The 25,391-nt window shown below is 40.4% G+C and overlaps 2 protein-coding genes across 3 annotated transcripts; both read right to left on the minus strand.

Annotated features, from left to right (window-relative positions):
• Positions 1 to 276: 276 nt before the first annotated feature.
• LOC115381472 (regulator of nonsense transcripts 1) lies at positions 277 to 14,812 on the minus strand. Of its 2 annotated transcripts, XM_030082873.1 has the most exons (24): positions 14,642 to 14,812; positions 14,188 to 14,330; positions 12,053 to 12,142; positions 11,560 to 11,727; positions 10,307 to 10,487; positions 9,993 to 10,154; positions 9,767 to 9,854; positions 9,392 to 9,490; positions 9,103 to 9,211; positions 8,749 to 8,908; positions 8,396 to 8,514; positions 7,896 to 8,060; positions 7,233 to 7,347; positions 6,447 to 6,590; positions 6,116 to 6,329; positions 5,881 to 5,998; positions 5,288 to 5,444; positions 4,953 to 5,095; positions 4,607 to 4,781; positions 4,225 to 4,306; positions 3,971 to 4,135; positions 3,545 to 3,762; positions 2,901 to 3,023; positions 277 to 2,641 (listed from the first exon to the last, which is right to left on the minus strand). In XM_030082873.1, the coding sequence occupies exons 1-23, from the start codon at positions 14,810 to 14,812 to the stop codon at positions 2,904 to 2,906; spliced, it is 3,306 nt and encodes a 1,101-aa protein (XP_029938733.1). In that variant the 3' UTR covers positions 277 to 2,641; positions 2,901 to 2,903. The 2 variants fall into 2 exon arrangements, with proteins under 2 accessions (XP_029938733.1, XP_029938734.1); XM_030082874.1 differs by lacking the exon at positions 277 to 2,641 and having other exon boundaries at positions 2,904 to 3,023; positions 9,770 to 9,854.
• Positions 14,813 to 15,527: 715 nt separating this feature from the next.
• On the minus strand, positions 15,528 to 24,230 carry LOC115381473 (pyroglutamyl-peptidase 1). The gene is made up of 5 exons (XM_030082875.1): positions 24,092 to 24,230; positions 22,448 to 22,500; positions 20,804 to 20,920; positions 19,653 to 19,885; positions 15,528 to 18,391 (listed from the first exon to the last, which is right to left on the minus strand). Exons 1-5 carry the CDS (start codon positions 24,123 to 24,125, stop codon positions 18,199 to 18,201), a joined length of 630 nt encoding a protein of 209 aa, XP_029938735.1. The 5' UTR covers positions 24,126 to 24,230; the 3' UTR covers positions 15,528 to 18,198.
• Between the last annotated feature and the right edge of the window lie 1,161 nt (positions 24,231 to 25,391).

The following is a 25,391-nucleotide window of genomic DNA, read 5'->3' on the forward strand; positions in this document are numbered from 1 at the left end:
ATGCTCGGTTTGAACTGCAGCATGTCTACATGCCTAAATGCATCGAGTTGCTGCCATGTGACTGGCCGACTTAATATTTGCGTTAACAAGCAGCTGGACAGGTGTGCCTAATAAAGTGGCAGGTGAGTGTATGTCTTATGTTTTTGTGAGATTGTAAAAGTTTATATAAAACTGAGAAGGAAAGATTTACTGAATTGTGTTGTAATGCATACATCATGTTTTGATGAAAAATGTAATAGAAATTAAGTTTGAAAAAAAAAGATGAAAAAGCAGTGGTGCAGGCAGCAGGTTTATTTTAAAGCTATAACATGATGTCAGTGGACCAGGACATGTTTAAAAAAAAATCGGTGTACAAACGTAAGATTTGCGCAACGTCAGCAGAACCAACTAAATCAAACATGACAACTACACTCAACATGATTGTCGTGGTGAGCAGAGATGAGAAACAAAGGTGGAGTACATTCTTACTGTGTTCAGAAAGGGCTTCTCCTGGAAGAGTTACAAAACTACAATCCCTCGGACAGCGGACAGAACGTGGAGAGGATACAAAAAGTGTAATTACAAAGCAAAGCAAACTGCTTCTTCAGCTTCATTTCTGTCATCGGAAAGATGTCACAAGATTTATTTTTGTTTTTTATCAAATGACTGCAAAACCCCAAGATAATACCGAACAAAACGACGCACAAAGCAGCAATTCATTGGACAATAGCAAAGTCTGGATCGGCATCAGCGGCTCAAACAACAACATAAGTCTCCGCAGAACCTCTACATGAAGCAGGCAGCACAGCTTCGCACAAGTCGAATGTCTCCAGCAGAAAAAATAAATCCTACCAGCCTGTTTTCAGTAGAGAAGGAAGGTGGCTTTTTTTGTTCCCCTCTATAAGCCTAATGTTTTACAGCTGCTGAAGTCATTCAGATAATCGCCAGGCTTATTTTTCTATCAATAAAAAAATAAAACGGGTATTTTTCTCTAGGTTTCTGGAGCCCTCAGGTGTAAGGAAAGTGTTGAAATGCTGGTAGCTTCACTACATTCATGTTTGTGCTGCAGCTGTACATCTGAAGGTGATTGGTTATAGGCACTGATTTTGGTTTCATTCTCTTTACATTTCGTCTTTGTGCTATATAATATCGCTGAATTGAATTGAGCTTCGGAGCCACATAGTGACACTGTTTCCCACAGGAACGAAACATTTTTTTCATATTAATTCCAGGATCTTTTTTTTTTTAAATATTCAACAAACCTCTTTCAGCTTTTCCCACTTTATTGTGTGATGGAGGTGGTTGGTCGACACAGCTTTAGTTTAACTATACAATTCACGATTAGTCACAATCAACATCTCAGGTGTGGTCCTCTCTGGGCTCTAAAGTTCAAGCTCCACATTCGTTCATACAAAATTTAAACTCATTTTCTTTCTACCCCTCAGCCACCTTCCTTTTCTTTTTAGTTGTGGTTGATTGATTCCCACGACCACCTCCAAACATAATCCACTGTCTCATTATTCTTCACCTCAAAAGAAAAAAAACAGAACAAAACAAAAAAAAGGGATAATGAATCATCTCCCCAACTCTGTGCAAAAGCGGAATATATATTAAAGAAAAAAAAAAAAAACTCGGGTCAGAAAGCACAGTGGGAGGGACCTCAACATCCCCGGATTTAGAAAATAAGTTCCAACAAGCCTTCTCTGAAACATCACATGACACAATATTGGCTGTTCAATGCTGGTCATGTTTGATCGTTTCAATGACTTTTGTGTGCTCTGTGATAATAAAAGTAGAAACAAAATAAGGAAGGAAAAAAAAAAAAAAAACAACCTGTCCCATGATCATCAGGAAATCAATGGGATTCGCACCTCATGCCTTAGAATAACAGTCTGAAATCCCCGTGCCACTCCACGACTGACGTGCGGTCGGAATCCGCCCAGGACCCCCATAGAGGAGCCAGTGGTTCTCAAGGCAAATGAGTGGTACTCCAACCTCAAGCACAGAAGCCAGCGTTCGCTCTCTGGGAGGGTCTGTCGACTGCTGCCTCCGCCCGTCAAACACAGCAGAGGTGTTTGGACCCACGAGACGATGACGATCTCCTCCCCCTGTAAGCCGAATTTAAAATCATTCAGGGCACCAACAGGCTGAACATAACCAGACTCGGCGCCGGTTATTTGTGCCGCCTGTTTGGAAGCGTTTAGCAGTCACGTCATTCCAGGTCTGCAGGACAAATGTAGCTGAAGCGAGCGCCTCATATCTGAAGCCTCCTTCAGAGGCGGTGGGTCAAAGGGTGTGGAGTGGATGATTTGATGGGGAGCGGAGTCTTGTAGATCAGACCGAGCAAGATCTCTTCTTCTTTGTTAGCCTCAGCAGCTCGACCACGGGACGCCATCTTCTCGACCTCCCTCCCAATTTTTCGCGGGCATCCATCCGCGCCTCTTGCGTGTTCGCGCGGCCCCTCTTGCCATCGCGTTCCCTCTTCTTCTCCCCTCTTTTTGTCCCACTGGTCACTGGTTTGAGTTAGCTATCCCGTCGCTTTCACTTGGTGGTGCTTCAAGTTGTAGCAGAGGAAAACAGGTATCCATTTTTTGTTTTTATTATTTCTCAGATTCAAAAGAACTAAGCTCAGATCAAGCCTAGCCCTCTTCTTTTATCCAACCTGCAAGACACAAAACAAAGCGTAAACTTTCTTCCCAATTGACAAAGTCAAACACATTACTAGAAAAACAAGTTTCAATGACATTTATTCCAAACATCAAACAGGATTTAAACACTTTTACTAACGTTTGTTTGAAGATAGACGACAGAAGACTGAAATCTTTAATGTACATAAATTCAGGTGCGTCCAGTTATAAATCAGGAGACAGCTAAAGATGTGATCACAGCAAGTGAAAGCTTTCTGTGAAGACGACACTCACGCTTTAGTACTGTGACAGCCCAGTCACGCCGCCGTGCTGGTATGCACGTTCGCCCTGGTAAGTCGAGTCCTGGGACAGAGCCACGTCAATCTGGGACTTGAACTCATCGCCCAGGTAGCTGTCCTGAACAGCAGCAAAGCAGATACAGCGTCAGAATCAGGAGATTCTCTCAGTAATCTCTGGTATCAGTCAGAGCCTTTTAAGTTAAAATTAAACTTCCCCCTAATAAATTTAATTTTCAGTCACTGAACTCAAAATAGGAACACCACCAAGGCTGGAACATATAAGTGTTTATCAGGAGTTTAAACTTTAACATTTGATATTCTGGGCAATCTGGGACAAATTAAAGACATTCATAACACAAAGATGTCTGGAGATTAAGTGTACTTATTGTTTTTAAGTTTCCATTTCCAAAAAACAAATCATGGATGAGCAGGTGAAAGGAAAATGACGAATCAAGTTACACTACTTAGACTGACATTCGTGAATTAGTGATGTTTCATGGAAATGACCGTGCTAAAAAACAGATCTCTGGAAACTGCAACAAACATAACGTGTAGGGATGTGATGATAACAAATCTTGCTGGTCGATATATTCTGCCACACTGCATTGTCTTCCACTGAGGAGCTTCTAAAGGAGTTACCTGAGACAGCTCCGGCTGGGAGAGGCCTGGCTGGCTCATTTGCGATGGTTGACTCATGGAGATATAGCCCTGTGTCAGCGGCCCCTGAGAGAAGGACTGGGAGGCCCCGTCCTGGCTGGTCTGGCTGTTTGGCCCAATGCCTTGACCGGGGCCCTGGCCGAAGCCGCGGACCCTCTGCCGTCCGCCTCGTCCAGGTTTACCCTTCATGGCCCCACGTCCTGTGTGTATAAAACAAAGGGAAAAAAAAGAAATAAAATGGAAAGCAGGTTTAGGGCAGTGGGCTGGGAATCCAGATGGTGACTAAACATTCTGTTGGCTATGTGTCTTAAAAACGTAGAATGACTTCATCTTCTTTATCTTTTTCAATGAAATGCTCACATCGGGAGGTTATGTTAAATGGGCTGTCCTCCAGAAGTGTTACCGTACCTGCGGTGGGGCCGTTGGCCGGTCCCAGGTAGCTGGGTGGAGGCATTGGTGGCATCACCAGATTTAAAGGAATAGGGATGTTCATGGCAGCCATGTGACCGGGTCCAGCCCCGATCATCCCGATCTGGTCGTGCGTTTGAAAGTACATGTTGGACGGGCGTCCGGCTGAAAGAAACAAAAGCAGACACTCGATATTCAATGTTGAATGATGCTTTTGTTCTGATTACCAAATAATCAGATGAATGAATGGTTACCGGCGTTGTTGCGGTCGTAGGCAGACCCAGGGATGAGGGCCTCGCGGGCATCGTACATCGCAGTGCTCATAAAACGCCCTCCCTGGGGAAGAGGGAGAAATGGTCATCATTTAAAAAAATTTCTGCAGGGGTTCTGAAACAGTTGGGATTAAACTTAATGTCTGTTCAAAGTCTATTACAATTTCAGTAAGCGTGGGAAACTAGTTTTGTAAAGAGAGATTCAACACAGGAGTGTATTTAACAAAGTGCTCCAGTTGTGTTCATATTGTGAAATGATCACTCCCTAAATCCGTTTGGCCAAAAAAAGTTCATTTGGATATTCAAATTTGACACTGTTCCGTTCACTTTATGTACTTTAAAATAGCAGTTTGGTCCTACTTACGGGGTTGATGGTGTTGACCAGTTTGCGTGGCTTGCTGAATTGCATGAGGCTCTCTCTCAGGTTGTTCAGGGGTCCCTCGACCAGGACCTTCTGCTCCTTGTAGTTATTCAGCAGGTTGTTCCACAGAGGCTGCTTTGACAGGGCCTTGGGATTCCCCACTATTATCACGCCGTACCTTTTTAAATGAGACACACATGATTTTACTCAGCTGCATACAAACATTAGCAGGCAGGTCTGATGTTCAGGATTACAGAACAGCTGAACTGAACAGGTGTGGTTCTGAGAGATTCTATACGAAGATCCAAATTCCTTTAATGGTTCCCTGGGGGGGGGGGGGGGGTCTTACTTGGCCCTGGTCAGCGCCACATTGAGGCGACGGGGGTCATTGAGGAAGCCAATCCCTTGGTGCTCATTGGCGCGAACACAGGACAGGATAATGAAGTCCTTCTCTCGGCCCTGGAAGGCATCCACGCTGGCAATCTCTACTTGCTGTGGTGGAGCAGAACACGGGGAGAAGCGCATTGTAAGAACAGAAGAGACACTTTTTCTTCCGTCACTGATCAAGTGACGACAAGAAAACCCCATTAATGTTAAGCTAATCTGAATCTCTCATCTTTGAAGACAACAGCTACAGCTACGAGGTAGGGTGCGTAGGGAATTTTTTTCAAGAGTGTTTGATACCTGGTAAAGTTTGGTGTGCAGGGAACCGCTGAACTGCATGTACTGGACCAAGTAGGAACGCTGACCCTCATACGGGGTGATGATGCCAATCTGGTCTGGTTTGGCTCCCGCCTTCAGCAGCCTCGTTGTGATCTTCTCCACATTAGCAGCCTCGGTCCTTCAAACAGCAGCAACAGTTACTTTGTTGGGTTGAATTGTTACAATGTTCAAAAGCAGGAAAATGCTGTCAGCAGGTCTCTTTTTGAGAAGATCTACACGGCACATAAATATTAAGAAAAATACAACCATTTACATTATGACGTTTTCCACAAAATTCATTACACTGTAACCAAATACAGGAAATAAAAAACCTACTTTCTACAATGTAACAATCTGATGACACAGCAAAGATTTGTAACGATTTTTTTTATTATTTGATTAGCCATGTAGAGATCACATTCATAAAACAAAGAAATTAGTTTTTGATTAAGACACCCCATTCATACATTTTACTGGATTGAGGAACTGTGTAAGAGCTCCCACTAGTGGCTGAACTCAGACATTCCCATTTCAAACTATGATGAACAAATAAATTACACATCGGGGGATAATACCTATTCAGATACGAAGTTCCAGAGCTGGCAATTTCTTCCTGACCCTGAGTCACATAGAAGAACATCGGCTTGTCTGGTTGCGGCCACTGAAAGTCAAACCCTTTTTTGATCCGGTCAGCTGAAGAGTGAGAGAGAAAAAGAAAATCTCATTCAACCATTGTTTTATCGAATCTTTAACTCATTAATAAAATGAAGACCGTCAAAGCGGACAGTTAACTGCAGACACTTCACAGACCTGCGGTGACGCCGTTCTGCAGGGAGCCCTCATAGAAGATGTTGGAGGGGAAGGCACTGAGAGCGGGGTGCATGCGGTACTGGACCTGGAGGCGAATTGGCCGGATCCCCAAAACCACAAGTCGTTCGAACAGGGACTGAGACAGACCTGCCTTTGCTGCCTTCTTACACATGACCACCGGGCCTAACTGGCAGTGGTCACCCACCAGAATGAGCTGTGAACAGGAAGTCAAGGGAGCAAATTAGTTTCATTCAGATGTATAAAGCAAGAAGTCATCATCTGAAATTACCACTTTAGAGAGCGTTTGTTTGGTTTGCGTCTGTTTCAGTACCTGTTTAGCTCCCAAAACCACAGGCACCATGCACTCCGGCTCGGTGGCCTGTGTGCTCTCATCTATCAGAATGGAACGGAACTGCATCTTGGCCAGACGTGGATCTCCGGCCCCGACACAGGTGCAGCAGATCACATCAGCATTCTGGACATTTCAAAAGATAATCATGAAACTTCAGGAATGTATATTCCAAAACAGTCAATCAGAGTCTGATCACTTCTGTTTTGCAATTTGTCCAATTTGATTTACTTATTTTGTAATTAACTGACCCTGGATTTTAATGTGAGCAGTTTTTTTTTTTGCCCACATACCAACAAGAAACAGTGAATTAAAGTATTAAGTTGGGAAGCGATTTATTTTCTTCTTCTGATCTTCTTGAAAATAACTGATTCCAAGTTAAGAAAACCGTCTATATATTGTACTAATAAATACTCGTATACAAAATAATCAAATCATGTAGCGTGACCTGTTGCTCTTTATGTAAGACAATTTAATTGTTTGAACAAACTCCAAATGTTTTAAAAAGAACGTTGACCTAAAAACCAAATCAGCTGATTCCTATGAATGCACAAGCCTCAACAAGAGAAACAAAAGAAAATCGAGACTCAAAGAGCTTCCCGATTATCACAGCTGCATTCTTTGCTAACACAGAATAACTGACAGACATTGGTTGAAACTATTTGCAACACAAAGAAAAAGAACAAATTTCTGAATTCATTATTCCCCCCCCAAAAAAAGCCTCTTCACTGAATGGTTTTGGTCTAACTCTTTGAAGATTTTACTCACCATCAGAAGCTCCCTCTCAGCAGTGCGCTTCAAAGCCCTGTAGCGTTTCTCGTCAGCAGACGACAGCTCCCCGGTCTCATCCTTCAGCTGCTGCAGTTTCTGAAGCTCCGGCATACTACACAACGTTACATCAGATTAAATAACTCAATATTGGTGCTGAAGAATGCCAACCCATGATTGGGAGACTTCTCAGTACATTTGAAGAAAGAACCATATACAGCTTAAGGCAACTTCACATTTTTTCTCAATATTGCCTGAAGTCTGAGGAGAATTGGGCTGATCGCATAGCGAATGGCAATTCACTAAATCTTCATTCCAGGTGAGGATAATAGGAAAACCAAAGTCATAAAACAATAAAAGCAAGGGAGAGGCATCTTTGTGTGACGGATTATAAACATGGAGTATGTTCAACCTGATCATGTGTGACTGCACTGCAAACAGATTAACTGAAAGGAGATAAGTTCCAGTACCAAGACGCATCCAAAATATCAGAAGTACCAAGGTTTCCAGTTTAAATGCAATGGCAGTAATGTGGTATTTGATGTCAACCGTCACCTGGAGGCTGATATCGTTACTAGGGACACTGTTTAACACACTGTTGTATGTAGGGGTGGTACCGAATTCGGTACGTTTATAGGTACCGACTGAATACACGATGCTGACCTGTCCATGTTGCTGATCTGGTTGTGCAGAGCCAGGAATGACACCGGTGACTCGATGGCCTCTCGGCTCTTGGCACACAACCGGACAACCTTGAGTCCTGTCTTGTCAATCTTCTCAGTCAGCTGGTCCACTGCAATGTTACTGGGAGCGCACACTAAAACTGGCCTAAGAGACACAGAAAGAGGAAGAGGAAGAGAGCATAGAGAGTTATACGGAAGGTTAAAAACACAGTTTGTGGATTGAAAGGTTAACGGGCTACTGTCCATGTTGCATTATGCATTTAGGACTGTTTGATTCAGAAAATAATATGGAACTGGCAAGTAAAAATACATACACTACAGAACAACTACTCCTATTGTAAAAGCTAAAGTTAAACGTAAATTGGCAGCATTTTAAATATGACAGAAAATTTAGGGTTAATTAAAAAAAGAAAAAAGTGTTATCATCTAATTTAAAATGTTAATTAATCCATTGACAGGGTCGGTTATTTTTTTTCTCACCCATTGCCTTGTCGAGACAGGTGGTAAACAATCGTGGCAGAGGTGACGGTCTTTCCAGTGCCTGGAGGACCCTGGATCAAACTGAGAGGCCTCTGCAGCACTGTTTTCACAGCATACACCTAAACACACAAGAAATACTGGAATTAACATTAATGAGCAAGCAGCCAATACTATCACTAGACACTGAAATACAGTATGTATGGTGGTTTATGTAAGCTGGTTTATGTGCAAAATACAACATTTAAGATCCAAGGTTACAGACTCAAAATTCAGTTACCAAAAAAAAAAAAAAAAAAAAAAAAACCCGAAAAAAAAACCCTGCTGTAAAGAGGGTCAAGTGTGTATTTAATCACCTGCGAGTGATTAAGGTCAGGCAGACCCTGGGCGGTGAAGCGCTTTGGTAACTGGCACTTAATGGTGACATCCTCAACCTCGTGGCCCAGCAGTTTGTGGTAAATGTAACCGGACACAGAGGTTTCGTCCACAGCAAATGTCTTGAGGGCACTCTGCATTCTGCATGAAATACACATCAATTCAAAAGAAGAGTATTTTAGAAGCTGTATTCTGGACAAAGCTTGGCAGCATCATAACAGATTATACATCCAGACACACAAAAGCCTAGACATTTTGTGATGTTAAATAATGCATTAAGCATGAAAATTGTAGCTGCTCCATCATAAATTTAAGGACATATATTTCCATCCTACCTGTCAAAAGATGTAGACTTCCAAACAAAGTCCACCTGGAAGTTGTGGGGAATTTCCACTGGTGCACCAACGCTACTGCGCAGCTCAATGGCGATCTCATCTCCGTAGTCTACACAAGGACTGCTGAGGAAAGCTTGGATTGTCCTTTTTATCATTTACAGCAAGTACAGAGGATGCAGTCTGTGGTCTTGACACTTTATAGTATACTCTGAGCCAATCTAATGAGGCACATAATACAACCATGTGATGCAACACACGACATGTGCAGCTACTGAAGAGTAAAGGATACTGTCAGGAACTTTAATGACGTGGCCAATGCCCTTCCACAGCGGGGCCAAGTCTCCCTTGTACCGCAGGCAGATCTCATCACCTTGCATCAGCCTCATGTCTGGGATTGATTGGAGAACATAAGTTATAAACCCATGCGTGCTTACACTGACCACCAGAATTAATTGTGCGCTGAGCAGACAAACGATGGACAATTTTACTCATACAAACCCAAACCACAGAAACAAATGGCCAGACCGTTGAAACAAGCATTCATGCCATCAAGAGATGAAGGGACGGGGGAGGTTGCGTGCAATTCAGAGTAACGAGGGGAGGCAGGGAGGGGCAGCAGCTGCACCACTGAATCAATGGGAGGAAGTCAAATTTGGAGAATTACCACCTGAATCCGTCTTGGGAAGTGTGAAAAAGGCAATCCGCTTTTTATTCAGCCCCAGGTCCCACCTAACTGTTATGTTGTCTTGAGTCTGAAAAGAAGAGAAAACAAATTTTAGCATAGCATTTTCTCTGATATGCCATCGATAAATATACTTCATAACATCATTCATGGCCCTTTGGAGGAATACTTCAAAGTTTGACAATTCCCAGCACAGGTCCTCGGGTACCTGTGACTCTTTAAGCTTCTTGTCATAGTCGGCTTCGAGTTTGACCAAAGGGCCAAATATGTTTTGGTACTGGTAAGCATCCTCATATCGCAGAAGAACATGCTGAGGCTCCTCATCCACTCCAGGTTTCTCCAGGTCCCCCAATGTGGCAGTAGGATTGTCCTGTAAAGAAACGTCAGGACATCTTTCACCCAGGTTATTGCGTCACACGCAGTATTTCGACTCAAAGATATTTATTACAGTATTGATGCTAGAAATGAGCTGAAATGATGTGAACCATTCAAAGATTTGTATTTTTTTTTTTTTTTGCATACCTTCCAGAGTTCCTCTAGCTTGTTGATCTGCTGGGCGGTGATCTGACGAGCTCGAAGTTGCTCCTGCTCTGACGGGATCTTGACGAGCCACGAAAGGAAGCAGCGGTCTTGGATGAGTGGCTGCCACTGCGAGCTGTCCCAGTTGATGTCTTTCAAGCTGCTCTGGCTGGCACAGGGCTGCCTGCATACAGAGACACACAAAGACACAATTGAATGGTAAACCACTAGGAGAATTAAAGGTGTGCAATATTGCACAGAAATTATCAGAACACAAAATCGTAATACAAAGTCAGTCAGTAATCAAGTAAGTTTCCAAAGATTCACTGACTTGCATGCAGGTACCAGTTTATCAATTAAACAAGTTGTGTGGATTTTTTTTTGTATAATAATTTAGCTACTGTGTATCAAAATTGGATTTTGATGAACATGTTTGAAGCCAATTTAACATAGCTGTGGGTGATTTACACGCTAAATTATTTCATATTGTTAAAATACAAAATATGCCATTGCATCAACAATTTCAAATATGATAAATCACATCATGGATCATATCAGCATCAAAGTGAACAATCTCATATGAAACAGCCCAATGAACATGTAAATATCGCTCACAGTAATTATCAGTTCATGGGCACAATAGACCAATGAAAGGGTTCATTTGAAGGCTGTAGAGCAAATAGTTGTAGTTAAAAAGGTAAGTTAAGGTAAGCTTGACAAGCAGAGAAACTTTAAAGTTTAAACTCTCATTTTGGCCATTTGAAACAGAGTTTTAGTTTTGTCAATCTCTAACAAGACTGGTCGATTACGCACATTTAATTCAGCTTGAGGTTCACATTGTTGCCTCACAGAATAAACACCTTGGTTTGACTCCAGGAAAGGGTCTTTCCGTGTAAAGTTTGCATGCATTGGTTTTCTCCAGGTAACATGCTTTCCAGTTTTGTGAACAATTTCAGATCGCAATGATATTTCAAAAATACAAACTTCAATCAAGGACTTTGCCAACTGTTGATATATTTCAGGGGTTTCTGCATCAGTGTCCTGAGTTTCAACATTTATGTCACATCAGGTGAAACCTCTTTACCTCAAATACAATTAACTCCCTCATAAATAGCAAGAGAACAAACACCCTGCTTTATACAATTAGTAGGTCTGTTTAGGTATTCAAGGGATTATTGCCAACTGTCTGGAAGACATTCAACAGGACAGAGGATTTGCAGGCACTGGTTAACTAATCAGGCTTCACTGTCTCTCACCTGCAGAGTAGCACCACCACAGAGTCAGCCTTTGCTGGGATGAAGCCCAGGAGGAAGACGTTGCGGCAGCCACAGTTGTAGCACTCCAGCACAGTTTCGCCAAGCGGTCCATCTTTATGCAGAGTCACCTCTTTGCACTTGGCCCTCACCAAGTGGTTCACAATATGGCTGCAGATCAGATTTAGAAAATCCCCAAATATTTTGAAAATCATTGACCACATTTCCTAGATAACAAAATTAAGAGAGCAAAAGATCATTTCTAAATCACAATTGCAACAATCTGAAGTGAAGGATAGACTGGCATTGCACAAAGTAACTGGATCCTTGTTCTGCTCATTTAAATGACTGAAATGTGGACATAGAGTCAAAGATTAACTTAAAAATGTGCAATTGTGCACAAACATTTATTATGACCTCCAATTCTTTCACGTATCTTGTAAAGCTCAAACATTTTAACAGGTTTTTTTTTTTTTAGGTGCTTTTGATTACAAACCTGCCAGATGTGTTGCCACGTCCATTACAGAACCACTTCTTGCTGGTATTGCAGTACACCACACATGCTGGATCATGGATACCACAGTAGCTGTAAAGCAAAACAAGAAAAAAAAATACTTCATAAAAATTAGGGCTTAAAATTGAAATGGCATTATCAGATAGGGGGAAATTTTCCATCTTTAATTGGTCACTCACTTTTTTAGTAACATCTTCTGTCAACTGAGCACACCACAATAGCATCAGCAACACAGTTGAAGAGTAGAAAGTAGAAACAGTCCAACAGCGTTTCAAGAGGTGGGAGGAGCGGCAGAGCCTCGTTCAATACAACCAACCGATACTACACAGGAAAAATGAACCCCCAGTGGATGAAGTATTAAGAGTTCACTAAGGGTGCATTCACACCAGCTGTATCTGGTGGGTCAAAAGCTGTGTGTAAGCTGTGTTACAAGCTTGAGCTGAGAGAGCCAACTAGTCCAATGTGCAATGCAGATGACTTTATAAATACACAACTACCTTCAAGACACAACAAGAACAAGAATTACGTTCGTTCATTCATTCATTTTCCAAGCTGCTTGTCCTTTTTCAGGGTCACGGGGGGCTGGAGCCAATCCCAGCTACTTTGAGCGAGGGCAGGGTCCACCCTGGACAGTTCGCTGGTCTGTCGCAGGGCAAACACAAAGGGATAGATAACCATGCACACACACATATTCACACCTAGGGGCAATTTTAGAGTTACCAATTAACCTGACATGCATGTTTTTGGACTGTGGGAGGAAGTCGGAGGAAGCAAACTCCACACAGAAAGGCCCTGAGCCCTTGCCACAATAAGTATGTGTATACTGTAAAGTCAGCAAACTCTTCATGGAGAAGAGTTTTAATTGCATCCGTCTCCATATGACAATGACACTTTTAAAGCTTTTCAATCCACCGTGTGTAACGCCATCTCAACATTAAATTTCAGAACCCATCATACTGGAGCTATACTACAATTTATGTGACTGCTTAAAATCTTTTTTAAAACAAGAAGAGACTAGTTTTACTCAAACCACTGGAGTGCCAACATTTGCATCATTGGATATTTCAGTTAAATCGAGCAGTGTCACATGCACAGCAATGTCACAGGTCTCACACAGCAGAGATTGTGAAAAGGTCATTCAAGAGATGATGAGCATTTTGGTAATTAAAAACTTCATGTCATTTTGTAATCCAGAGAAGTCACTTTGCAGTTCAACATATGAAGAAAATTCAACAACTGGATTGCGAAAGTACTGGGATAACATAAAACTCAAATCAATCCTAAAGAGACATCTAGAAATAGACTGCTATGTGCAAATGTTTGTCTGTGGTAACCAACTATACAAAGAATTAGAAAGACTTCTAGGGATTACTCTTATTGATGCAAGACTTTAGTGGACAGTATTTTATCCTGTCAGGTGGCCAGTGCTGAGCTTCCTATGCAAGCTGTTTTCTTCAAGATAATTATTCTCTGATTTTGTTGAGGTTTTGAGTTAGGCAGATTACTTCCTGTGAGTTTTTCTGTCCCATTCACAGGCACAATCAGTTTATGTATTGTACTGTGCACAAACATTTTTCTTCATACAGAAGCAAAGTGGATAAACTCTAGCCTGGTAGACAGAAGCACATACTTTGAAAAGGAAATACTCTCTGCTTATATTCTGTGTTTAACACCTGTTACAATGGTCATGTCAAATTTTAACACCTAATTTACTTTGATGCAGAAATGCTGAGGGTGCTAGCCACTATTGTTTGTTACTGCATAGGATTTAGTAAGATTGATTTCTTAATGTCTTAAAATATGCAGTGTTTCATTGCATCAGCTGTTCCCAAATGATCAAAGTCCAAAGAATTTTGATGTTTTACAACCTTTGGAGGGTAGTGTGGGAAGCTGGTGTCAAAACAATGCAAACGAGACACAAACACTGATCAATTATAATTTGCATTTAACCAGTTACTTGATGATTAAGCGCTGTTGTTTATCAATTTAGACATTGCATGTTATCTGCCTCGTCAATATACAAAGTTCGCAAAGTGGAGGGTGTAACAAGGATTTCTCCGGTCTTGGCGTTGCCCTCACATCCAGTCAGCACACAGTCATGTTTCCTGTCAGAGTACCTGCAGGCGTGCAAAGGCAGATCTTTGGTGTAGTGCGCGTCCTCCTCATCCTCCTCGAAGTTGAGCTCAGCTAACAGTTGACTGGTTTTGACCACGGAGTCATCCACTCCTCCGTTGTGAAGATCATCATCAGGACCATTTACCTGCAAACACGCCGCCAGCTTTACCGAATAAACTCCGTGCTAATGATTAGCGGCTAGCGGCTGCGCGGAAATGCCAGTTAATTACAAGTTGAGAGCGTCGATGCAGCCGGAGATCGCCTTTGGTGTATTAAAGTTACACAAGCCAACGTGTTTAGCCTCACTGTGTTCAAAACAAACATTTTCCGACAAACACTTTAACTTTGACAGTTAAGCAAACGAGCTAATTGAGCTAGCGTGGAGCTAAGTGAGGCTACATCCAGTAGTAGCGGGGCTAGCGCAGGCAAACCGTGCTTGAAAACGGAATCGCGCACCTGGGCGTCCGGCTGGCTCTGGGTCTGGCCTTGGGTTTGCGTCTGGCTGGGCAGGGTGAAGTCGGTGAAGTCGTACTCAGAACCCTGCGTGTCCGCTCCGAGCAGCTCCGCTTCATCGGTGTCCAGGAAGGTGAGGGTCTGGGAGCTTGGCCCGTACGCCTCCACACTCATCTCGACTCTTAACTTTCGCTTCACTCAACGGTTCCTGGGATCCGCGATAAAATAAAATAAAAAAAACAAAAATCCCGGCGTTGTTTTGTGATCACGGACGCTTTCGATTGCCGACACCGTCAGTCTGTATTTCAACTCAATCAAAAAAATGGAAGCGTTCCGAACCTCGAGCGCTCCTCCAGCGGCTCCGACAGCGGCTGTGACCAGCCTCTGAGTGCCGCGCTGCTCGTGACGTTCGGCTTTTACTGCGCGCGATAGGCCGCGGCGCCAACCACAGAGAGCCACACAGTGACAGGAGCTCTCACTCCGAGAGCGCCAACAGTAAACATCACTGAAATAAACACTGTCACACAAACAATGCTTGTTAGGCCTTCTGAGAATTAAACCTAAAGACTGAGAGGCAACTCAAGGCATACTTAAAAGATATTTACCAGAGAAATACATTAGAAGTGGAAATTAATTACATAGATAGATATATAGATAAATAGATAAGATTGGTCTGTTTGGATAAGGGGGTAGAAAGAGAGAAACGGATTGACAAATTGCTGAGCCATGTGAATGGTGCTTCTAAGTATCTTCTAAATATCTGCGAGATCTTTCCTTACTGTATTGCATTCACATTGTCAGAGAAAGAGCCAGTTACACATAAACATGCAAAAATAGTGAGTGTTGAATAAAAGGACAGTTTTAATAACACACACAAAGAAACAGCTAGTAGTATTTTAATCTTGTTTATTTCAAATCCTTTTTTTTTTTACAAAGCTGAGAATACTGTGACAGTGCTTTGTTAATGAAACAGAAGAAGATGCAATTTAGAGGATGTTCCTTATTCACAGGAAATCACAATAAACTGCAATAATGTAATATCGGCATACAAGAGAACATGCTCACAATAAAATAAAATTTAAAACATTTATTTCTGAGGTAGCCACAGACCTGACTGGACAGCATCATTAACATATCTTTGAACTGGCGCAGTGAGAATATTAGTAAGGCCTTTTCATGACACAAACAACAACAAGGCACGGGAGAGGGTTGGGCTCAGTGGTCACCTCATGTGTAAACTTGAGGTTTTCACTTTTGTGAACAGGACATCCGTATGCAGCTCCTGCACAACCCTTACACTTCTCAGCACTCACAAAGCCACACAGTAAAAATACCAGGACTTAAAAAATGAGAGATTTGACCAAACATAAGTTAATTCAAAAGATTAAGATCTGATAAGTAAGTTAAGTTCAAAATCCAACTATGAGGTTAAAAAAACACTCTACACTGTAGCAATTTAACAGTAACAATAGAAACAAGTTACTTATAATGAATGGCACCAACCTGCTCACATACTGCAGCAACACAATGCACAGTATTCAGTTAGCAGAAATATATACACAACAACTTAAAACACCTGTTTTTTCCAGTTGTGTTGGGCACACACAGACTGCTGCATCAGTATAGAGATTAATTCTTAAACTTCCATCAATGATGAGATTGAAGCTGTGTTGGTTGGTGTATATTGTCCCAACATCTCAGAAGTCTAATTTCATATAACAAAACATTTCTAATGAAAAACAAACCAAAGAAATCCCCAAAACATAAAATAAACACTTCACCTATAGGAGTGTCATGTTGTTACCATCACAAACATAGCAAAATTAATTAATATCTGTTTTCATTCTGTTTTTGTTTTTTTAACATTTCAGAATAAGGTCAGGCTCAGGGAGCAAACTCACCAAAAAACAAAACAAAACCTACTGATGTATACATTTTCACATTGGGAAGAAAAAAGTTGTAAAAGAACCAAAACTGTGTCTGGAAAGCTACATCTTACAACTTAAAGTGGCTGAAAAGAATGAGTAAATCTAAGCATTTACATTGCTTGATAAATGTTGCAAAATTTCCAGAATAAGTGAAGCTGAAATATATAAAAGTGAAAGTGCAACAGAAGTAAAGTTCAAGGCCCAGTTCTGACTGAAGGAAAAGTCCAACTTCATTGAATCAAATCTTCAGATAAAATAAGCAGCTATATTTGATTCAATAAAGGGAACATCAGAAAGCTTTATTTCACGAGCAGTAATCAGGGCTGCACAACAATTTCAGAAACACGTTTAAATCTGATCATCAATTGTATACCTCTACAACGTATACATGTAAATTATGATGAAATAACATTTTTTATGAAGACATAAAATCTGTGTAAAATCTTTACACACTCTCACAGCAAAGTGTAATGCATGTCACTGCCACACAATCTAGGAAATCTTTAAGATTATTTCATAATAAAACATCTTATCAATAATTATGCCTTTTCTTTTGTCCTTTGATGTGTCAGATAAAACTAATTCTAGTTTGTAAAGCTTGATATTTTCTGAAATAGTTGTGCAGCAGTAAAGAAATCATGAATTTCCTATTAAAAAACAAAAGAGATCTGTAAAAAATTACATTGCACAACCAGGGGTCAGATCTCAGAAGGGTGAGTTTGACTTTTTTTTTGTCAGAACTGGGCCAACAAAAGTGGGGAAATATGAGCTGGAACCAACCCGTTCCCTGATTTAAATAACCTTAGTAAAAGAAGGTAAATTCACAACTTCTTATAAAGAAAAAAGGGCTTAAGAACCAATTTAACATCAAATGTGAAACAGCACCAAAAAATCTTGAGAATAATTGGAACATAGTGGAGAAAATGAAAAATGAAATTAGCAACCACAAGAGGCAAACATTTCTACTTGTATACCAGAATGCTATAATGTGCATTACCAATTCTTTAGATGTTGATGTGTGATCACCTGCTAATTAAAAGATATAATCATCACTCAATAAAAGTCTTGCTTGAAAATGACAAGTTAAAAGGAGGAAGATTTTTGATTTGACAATTCCCCCAAATGTGCCTTCTATAGCAATTTCAATAACCCTAACTCTATAAGGTGCAATAATAGGAGTCACATTTGGAGTTATAGGTTGTAATTTCTGCTACAATTCAGTCCTTCAGCATTATGTGCTGTGACTGCATATAAACAGGTAGCAACAGCACTGGGCTTCTGTGCTCTTCTTCATGAACCTCATGATTTTCTCCAAAACTTTAAGCCATGAACAAAAATTTCTGTTCCTTGATCAGTGAGAAAAAAACAAAACAAAACAAAAAAAACAACTAAATGTCACCAAAGTTTTTCCTAAGCATTCTACTTTTGTTTCTCACCATTGAGAGACAAATATGACTGAATCTAACTCAATAAAACAAGACAGAAACAACTAACTCAGAAAACAGCCTATGCTCTGAAGGTCCAAGTAAAGACTAAACTTCAGAAAATAAAGAGGTTTGGCTACTTTGTGTTTGAGTGCAATTTGTCTTGTGAGGTGAGGGCAGGAGAGGCTGGTTGATATCTGGAGGTCACTTAGTGGAAGTGCTGCTGGCAGTGGATCTTCTCAGCTTGGTCCAAAAGTTCCAGCATTTCTCGTACGATGGCCTGTAGGGCACGGCCCAGGTCTTCCCCGCTGTAAGGCTTTCCGAGAGGAGGCACATGAATGAAGGCAGAGCGACCGTGGCTCAGGTATAGGGATGTGTAGTAAGTGAAATCGCAGAGATACCTGTTACAAAATAGAAAATGTGATAAGCAAAAGACCCTCTACAATGAACAAATACAGAAACTTCAAATCTTTTGGCATATCACATATTATTCAAGATCAATTTGGACTTTTACCCAATAGCTAAGTAGTTTTGAGTTAAAATAAACATAATGTAGATATAATGCTATGAAAACAAAAATACTGAAAACAAAATCAAATGACAAATCATACACAGAGAATGTTTACATTTGCACTTCAAGAGAAGGAACGATAATTGAGTTACACAGAGAATACTACCCCAGTAACAAGGTGCTGTACACCTATTTTCTGGAAAGGTACACTGCAAGTGCTCTGTGAAGATGGTGCTCATAGCTCTCCCACATCTTACAACTGTTCAGAGGCCCCAGTGGGGCATCACAATTCTTAGAGCTACATCCAACCATCTTTTATAGCACTTTATGCAGATATGGGTTGCAGGACACTGGAGTCCCTCTGGGCTGACTATGGCTGAAGTTAGGGTATAGCTGTAGAGGTCAGCAGGCCATCATAGGACAAATACAGTGACAGACAGCCACACACTCACGCTCACGCTCACACTCACACTCACGCTCACACTCACGCTCACGCTCACACTCACGCTCACACTCACGCTCACGCTCACGCTCACACTCACACTCACACTCACACTCACACTCACACTCACACTCACACTCACACCTAGGGGCAAATTCAGTTAACCTACCAACCTTGTGTGCATGGCTTTAAGACAAAGGAGAAAAGAGGAGCATTCAGGAAAAACCCACACAAACACAAGAACAACATGCAAACACAAACATAATACAAATATACCCATAAAAATCAATCAATATTTTGGCCTTCATTTGAAAAACAAAGTCTACTTACTGAAGTACTAGTAATAATGTAGTAGGAGCTGCACATGTAGTAGAGTGTAAAACTTTAGGCAGGTGTAGAGTAAAGCTAATAGCCATCACATCATACAATCAGGAAGGCACCTGATAAACTTCAGATATTTTCAACAACAAAGGACACCAACCTCACACCTACAGCCAATATCATCAAAATCTTAATCCATCCAAGCAGGATGGAGACTGTCTCACACTGCAGGAAGTGATAGAGGGAGTGCATCAAGCCAGGATGACATGAATGAAAGAATGTGTTTTCATTTCACCAAACCTCACCAGCTAAAGCATTTGGTTTCAGCGAAGGGCAACCAAAAAAAAAAATCTGATTTTAACAAGGTATAAATCAAATAGACATGTACCTTCCAGCATCTTTAGAAACAGACACAGCTACTCCCAGTCCTGACGCAGCCACTCTCTTGCAGACTGATTCCATGTCAATAACTGAGTTGATACAGTCCGGGCCTCCCACAATGCAACACTGTGAATCTGGACAGAAGCTGCTGTTGTCCAGGCCCCTGTAGCCATGATTTCTGCCACATTTCTCCAAAGTGACAGTGGTGGCCATACCCGAGACGCCAACATGGACAACGAGCTGGGGAATAATGGAAAGGATAAAAACTATTAGTCAGAGCCCTTCAAATTTATCTGGCTGCTTTTTGTAATTCTTGTGCTGTCATAATGTTTACTCCTCGGGACCGACAAAGCATATGGAATTGTTTTTTTTTAATCCTGATTAGAATTATTTAAAGGTGCATTAAGGAGTTTGCACGTTTTATGCGAAACAGCGCCCCCTGCAGGTCTTGGGCGTAATGCAACTTAGTGAAAAACTCGTGCCTGTGGCTTGCGTGCACGGAAGAGGGGAACTCCTTCCTCACTCTTTTAGTAGCGCTCAAGTAAAATGTAAGCTTCTTTTACCTGGTGGAGTCTGTGCTGGAGTTGTGGCAGTGCTAGAAGCCAGTCTTTTCTTACTTTCTGGAAGATCCTGCTCAGTTGTTGCTCACTAAGCATCTGGCGGAGTAATGGCGGACAAAACGAAACCTAACTAAATCAGGCCAGCCGGAGCACGCATTACGTCATTCCTTTCAAATTCTCCCCAAAAAAATGCTGGTGCCGGACCGGCACTGCAACTTTCAGGTGACAATTTAGCGCTGTTAGAGATAATGAATATGTCAGGGCACATTGTACACATCATTAAAAATGTGTAACATATTTATGATGGAAAGTAAGTATTTTTAAAGTTGAAAAACTCCTTAATACACCTTTAAAGCAAAAAATATGTTGAAATATAATTTTTACTTTCAAATTTGCATCAGAATCACACTCAAATTTTGGTATTAATCATCACTTAATGTTTGCATATGACATTGAGTATGTGTTGTACACACAGGTACCTGACTCCTACCAGGTACCAAAGGATAAAATTATACATACATGTTTAAATTTCCAAAAAAAAAAAAAAAAACCTCAATATTTAGACTGGTTATTATGATGGGTGAAGAAATCAACCTACCAGTGGATGATACTGCTTCCATAATGAAGGAACCAAACTCTGGACTGTCTGGTACTCTACAGGAACCTCATACACATGCAAGTCCACTTCACTGCCCAGTCCAAGCTTTTTCAGTTCCTTTCAGAGCAAGCGAACAAAAAAAAAAAAAAATTAAAATCTGCTCCACATTGTAATACATTTCAGTTTTGGATCATACATGCGAGAAAAAGAGTATGAGAGTTCTTAAAACATTTGTGAGATGTGATGGTGGCACACAAATATGCAGTGGCAAGGTGTTCAATACTTCAGTATTATGTGTACATGACTGTTTCATTTATCTATTTTATGATGCAAAACATGTTTATGACACTGAATGAAAAACTGCACCTTGATATTTTGTTGAACAGTGTTACATTGTCACAATGACAATAAAGAACCTAACCAACTAATTAGCAAATTATACTCCTCTTCAGCAGAGGGACACAAACTATGGCATTTGTTTCATGATAGATTGGGATGTTAATTAAAAAACTACTTATGACTGATCTTTTATCTGATCTCACACACCTACGTCTAATTGATTACTTATATATCTTGTTTGTTATGTTTGTATTTGATTGGTTTCTGGCAAATATTAGGTAATTGCATTAAATCCTATATTTTGTCATTTTGAAAGCAAAAATGGTTCCTTAGTTTCCCAAAGCACACAATTTTACACTTTACCCAGAAGAAAACCCACTAACACATATCTAAACGAATGTTTAACAAAAATCAAACAGAACAGAATGGATGGCACTATTTTGTAGAAATTTATTTTTGGATGTTTGTCACTCAGAAAAATGGACATGGTCCATCTGAGTGGGAATATGCTAATTTCTGCTCAGATTAACAAGTCTAATCCCTATGTACATGCCCTTTGAAGGTTCGCAAAATCGTAATACCATGTGTATCTAATACTTTGCTTCTTCAAGTTAGATGTCTTCATGGTTAGGCTTAAATCCTAAAAAAAAATGTTATTTCCAATGTTTGTGTATCTACTGAACAATGTTTACATAAATGATTGCCTAGTTCATAAGCTGTATTTGGTTATTTATTTTTGCTTATGCTTAGCGTCAGCCGTGAACTTCAATAGGTCTGTACATGAAGATTATTGTAAAATAATATGATAAATATTGGTATTTCCTCATTTAATTTGACTATGGCCATACATTAAGGGGAGCATTTTAAAATGTTGATACAAATACAACTCCCAAATATGAAGTTAATAACAGATAACATTAGTAAAACAAATGTTTCCACTTCACAGCCAGTGAACCAACACCTCCCCCAATCCCCCTGCACGAGGAATAGCCCTGGACATTGACCCCTACTTGTATTGAAAAGAGGTGAGTTTGACCATGTCTGTGACCCTGCCACAATGTGGCCTTTTGTGTGGCTTTTAATATCCTTATCAAGTCCGTCTAGACATGCTGACAACAGCAATCATCCCCCCACATGAATCTCCTACAAACCTCCGCGAGAGACACAAGCAGATTCAAACGCTGCCAACATCATAATGATAGGAGTCATTGTGATATGACAAATAATGAAATAAATAATATATGTTGTTATAATAATAGGCTCTTACAGTTTTAAATTATATTAATAATGATATATGAGAAGTACCTGTACTGCTACCCAGCTGGCATTGACAGTGTGCTCTCCAAATGGCCCAAAACCTGAAAAACATGCCAGTTATTTTATAAATAATTAATATGTGCAATAGGCTATAAATTACACAAGTAAACCAATTCAAAGAATGAAAACATAGCCTGACATCATTTTTATTTTAATATCACTCTTTTGTCAAAAAGGACAAGTGGGAATATATGAATAAGTTAATTCTTTAACCCTAAATTCTTTACAGTCAAGACAGTCAAGAGTCATTTCTTAGTATATGGCCCCCTCAGTAGAGATTTCTATAACCTGCAGAGGCCTGTGGATATTCACTCACGATTGTTTATACAGGGATCTATAACTGATCCCCCTCCACCACCCTTCTTGGGGTCAGTGAGTCCCTGGGGGCTGGGTGGAGAGAGGATCAGTCTGTCTGACAGGCTGCTGAAAAGAAGCAGAGTGAGGGGCCGGCAGCTGCCAGCCGGCCCACTATTGTGAAGGTGCTGTTCCCAGGCCATCTACACATCTTGTATCAGCTGGGGCAGCAAGTCTCTGCAGGCCTTTGTGTCTGAAAACACCAAATCACTGCCATCGTTACTCCTACTAAAATGTAATGTACTGGACTACAGTTTGTGGGCTTATAAGATTGTATCCCAATGTGATATGAAATTAAATTAAACTAAAAAACACCAAATGAAGCAAACTAACATTTAACATTTTGTTTTTTGGTATAAAATGCTTAGCTTTCATTTATACTTATTATTATTACTGTAAATATTTTTCAGTCTAACTCCTGTTTATTTCACCATAAAGCAAACGAGTTTTTCTATGACACGTGAAAAAGCAGGACTTCCACACATTTCACGACAGAAGATAAAAAGACTGCCACAAAAAAAGTTCGATTAAAACACAATTATAACAGTAAATCAAGACAGTAGTAACACTGAAACATTTTGTTCATACTATTTCAATCCCTATGCACAGACACCGTATCTTTAGAGGTTAAATGGAACAGCATTTTGCCAGAGGATGAAATTAATTACACATAAAAAGTAAAGAATTGAAAAAAAAAAAATAAATAAAATCAATCTTTCAACTGGCGTGTATTTTCAACCACTTTTAATTATTAATTCAAGTTTTTTTATTTTTCTTATTTGTGGTTTTGCCAGCTTGTTTTTGTTTTTTGTTTTTTGTTTTGTTTTTTGAGTACATACATTTACCTTGTAAACCTCGTGTAACAATATCATAAGCGAAATTACTCTTTTTTGATAACTGAAAATCTATCCATTACAAACAAACTGTCCAGATGAGTGCACAGTTCAAAATAATATATATATTTTTTAACAAATAGGCTCTGCTATGGCATTTTGTTGATACCATGAAGCTTTTCAAAAACAGAATAAACGAATGAATGACGGCACGTAGTTCTATTCGGTGGACGTATTTAAAATGTTCTCAGAAGAACAGCGGCGACAAACACTTTGAAATTAGGCATTTGGGAAAACGTTCTTTCAGTGCAGAGCAGTGGGGCTCTGGAGCGGTTTACAGCCTGACGCCATTAATGTCTCGGCAGCTGTCATTTCCTCAACTTTTTCTCTCCACTTTCACCCGCTGTGCAAACGCCACGAGCACGACAGTTGCAGAAGGACAGACCTGTAACGACCACAGTCCGTTTGCTGTTGTCCATGTCCCGTACTGTTGCCGCTGGGGTTCTCTCGTTCTTCGCCACAGTCCGAGGCAACGCTATAACACCACGACCCAACAGCTGAGCAGCTTCTGCCTCACAGCGGAGAGACCGCCGGTCCCCCTCCAACACGTACGACGTGACGTCATCACGTCAGCAGCCGTGCAACAAACAAACATACGGGGAGTGTCAAACATAAGGCCCCTGGGCCAAAACCGGACCCTCCAAAGGATCTTACCCGGCCTTCCAAACCACCAAGCAAATTGTCAAAATTTAAAAGAAAACATTTATTTGAAAAAATCTTGGGAGTACTGGACACAACACAACACAGAAACTGAGCTAAGATCATCGTTGGCACTGCCATGAAAGCCAGTTACCTCAAAAAAGCCTCAAAACCATGAAGTTTTGATGAGTTTGCAAACGTGTGCAAAATGTAACAGTTTTAGAAGAAGTTTTTTAGATGTTTATTTGGATTTTACACCAGAAGGTATAACCCTTCTAGGGTTACCCTTAAAGCTGGCTTTATGTTGAGAGTGTAGACATTTTCTGTATTTTGTAGTAGTAGTAGCTGTTGTAGCAATTGTTTTTGTACAAATATAGACATTTTCTTCATATACAGTCTGAGTTATAACAACATGAAAGAAATGTTAAAGTTTCAATTTAGAGATTATAATGACACTTTTTTTCCTCTCTGGCCCACTCAACATGAGATTAGGGTGTATGTGGCCGCTGAATTAAAGTATCTCTGACACCTCTGGTTGAAACACTTGCTTTTTAACATACACTCATCAAGTAGTCCAAATAACACGTTCTTCCCCAAAGAAGGTAAGATGATTTTCAATATGAATATGAATGAAATCAAAGATTTGTGCCTAAACAATCTTAGAGCAATACTAAAAGAAGTGAATGAGTCCATTAAATTACATTAAATGCAAAAGCGACATTATATATTTCAAAATTTGCATTCAACACAAGTTTAAGCATGATAGGTTTTATGGATTGGTTTAAAATGTTTCCTTAATTTCATTCATAACATACCTGAGTGCAGTCAAACCTTTTTATATTGTATATCTTATCTACAAATCTATTCAAGTATGAAATCACATTGGCTAAAGTTGTAATACTTTTTCAGCATTGTTCTAATATTTATCTTTTTATGATTTAGAAAATGATTGGATTGACAGAGTTCCCTGCAGGTGTTTCTGTTGGGACTAAACAGTTTGTGGACATCAAGTTGCTTTTGCATATGTGCACAAAAGAAGATGGCCC

Source organism: Salarias fasciatus, chromosome 23 (genome assembly GCF_902148845.1).
Source record: "Salarias fasciatus chromosome 23, fSalaFa1.1, whole genome shotgun sequence".
Taxonomy (NCBI): domain Eukaryota; kingdom Metazoa; phylum Chordata; class Actinopteri; order Blenniiformes; family Blenniidae; genus Salarias; species Salarias fasciatus.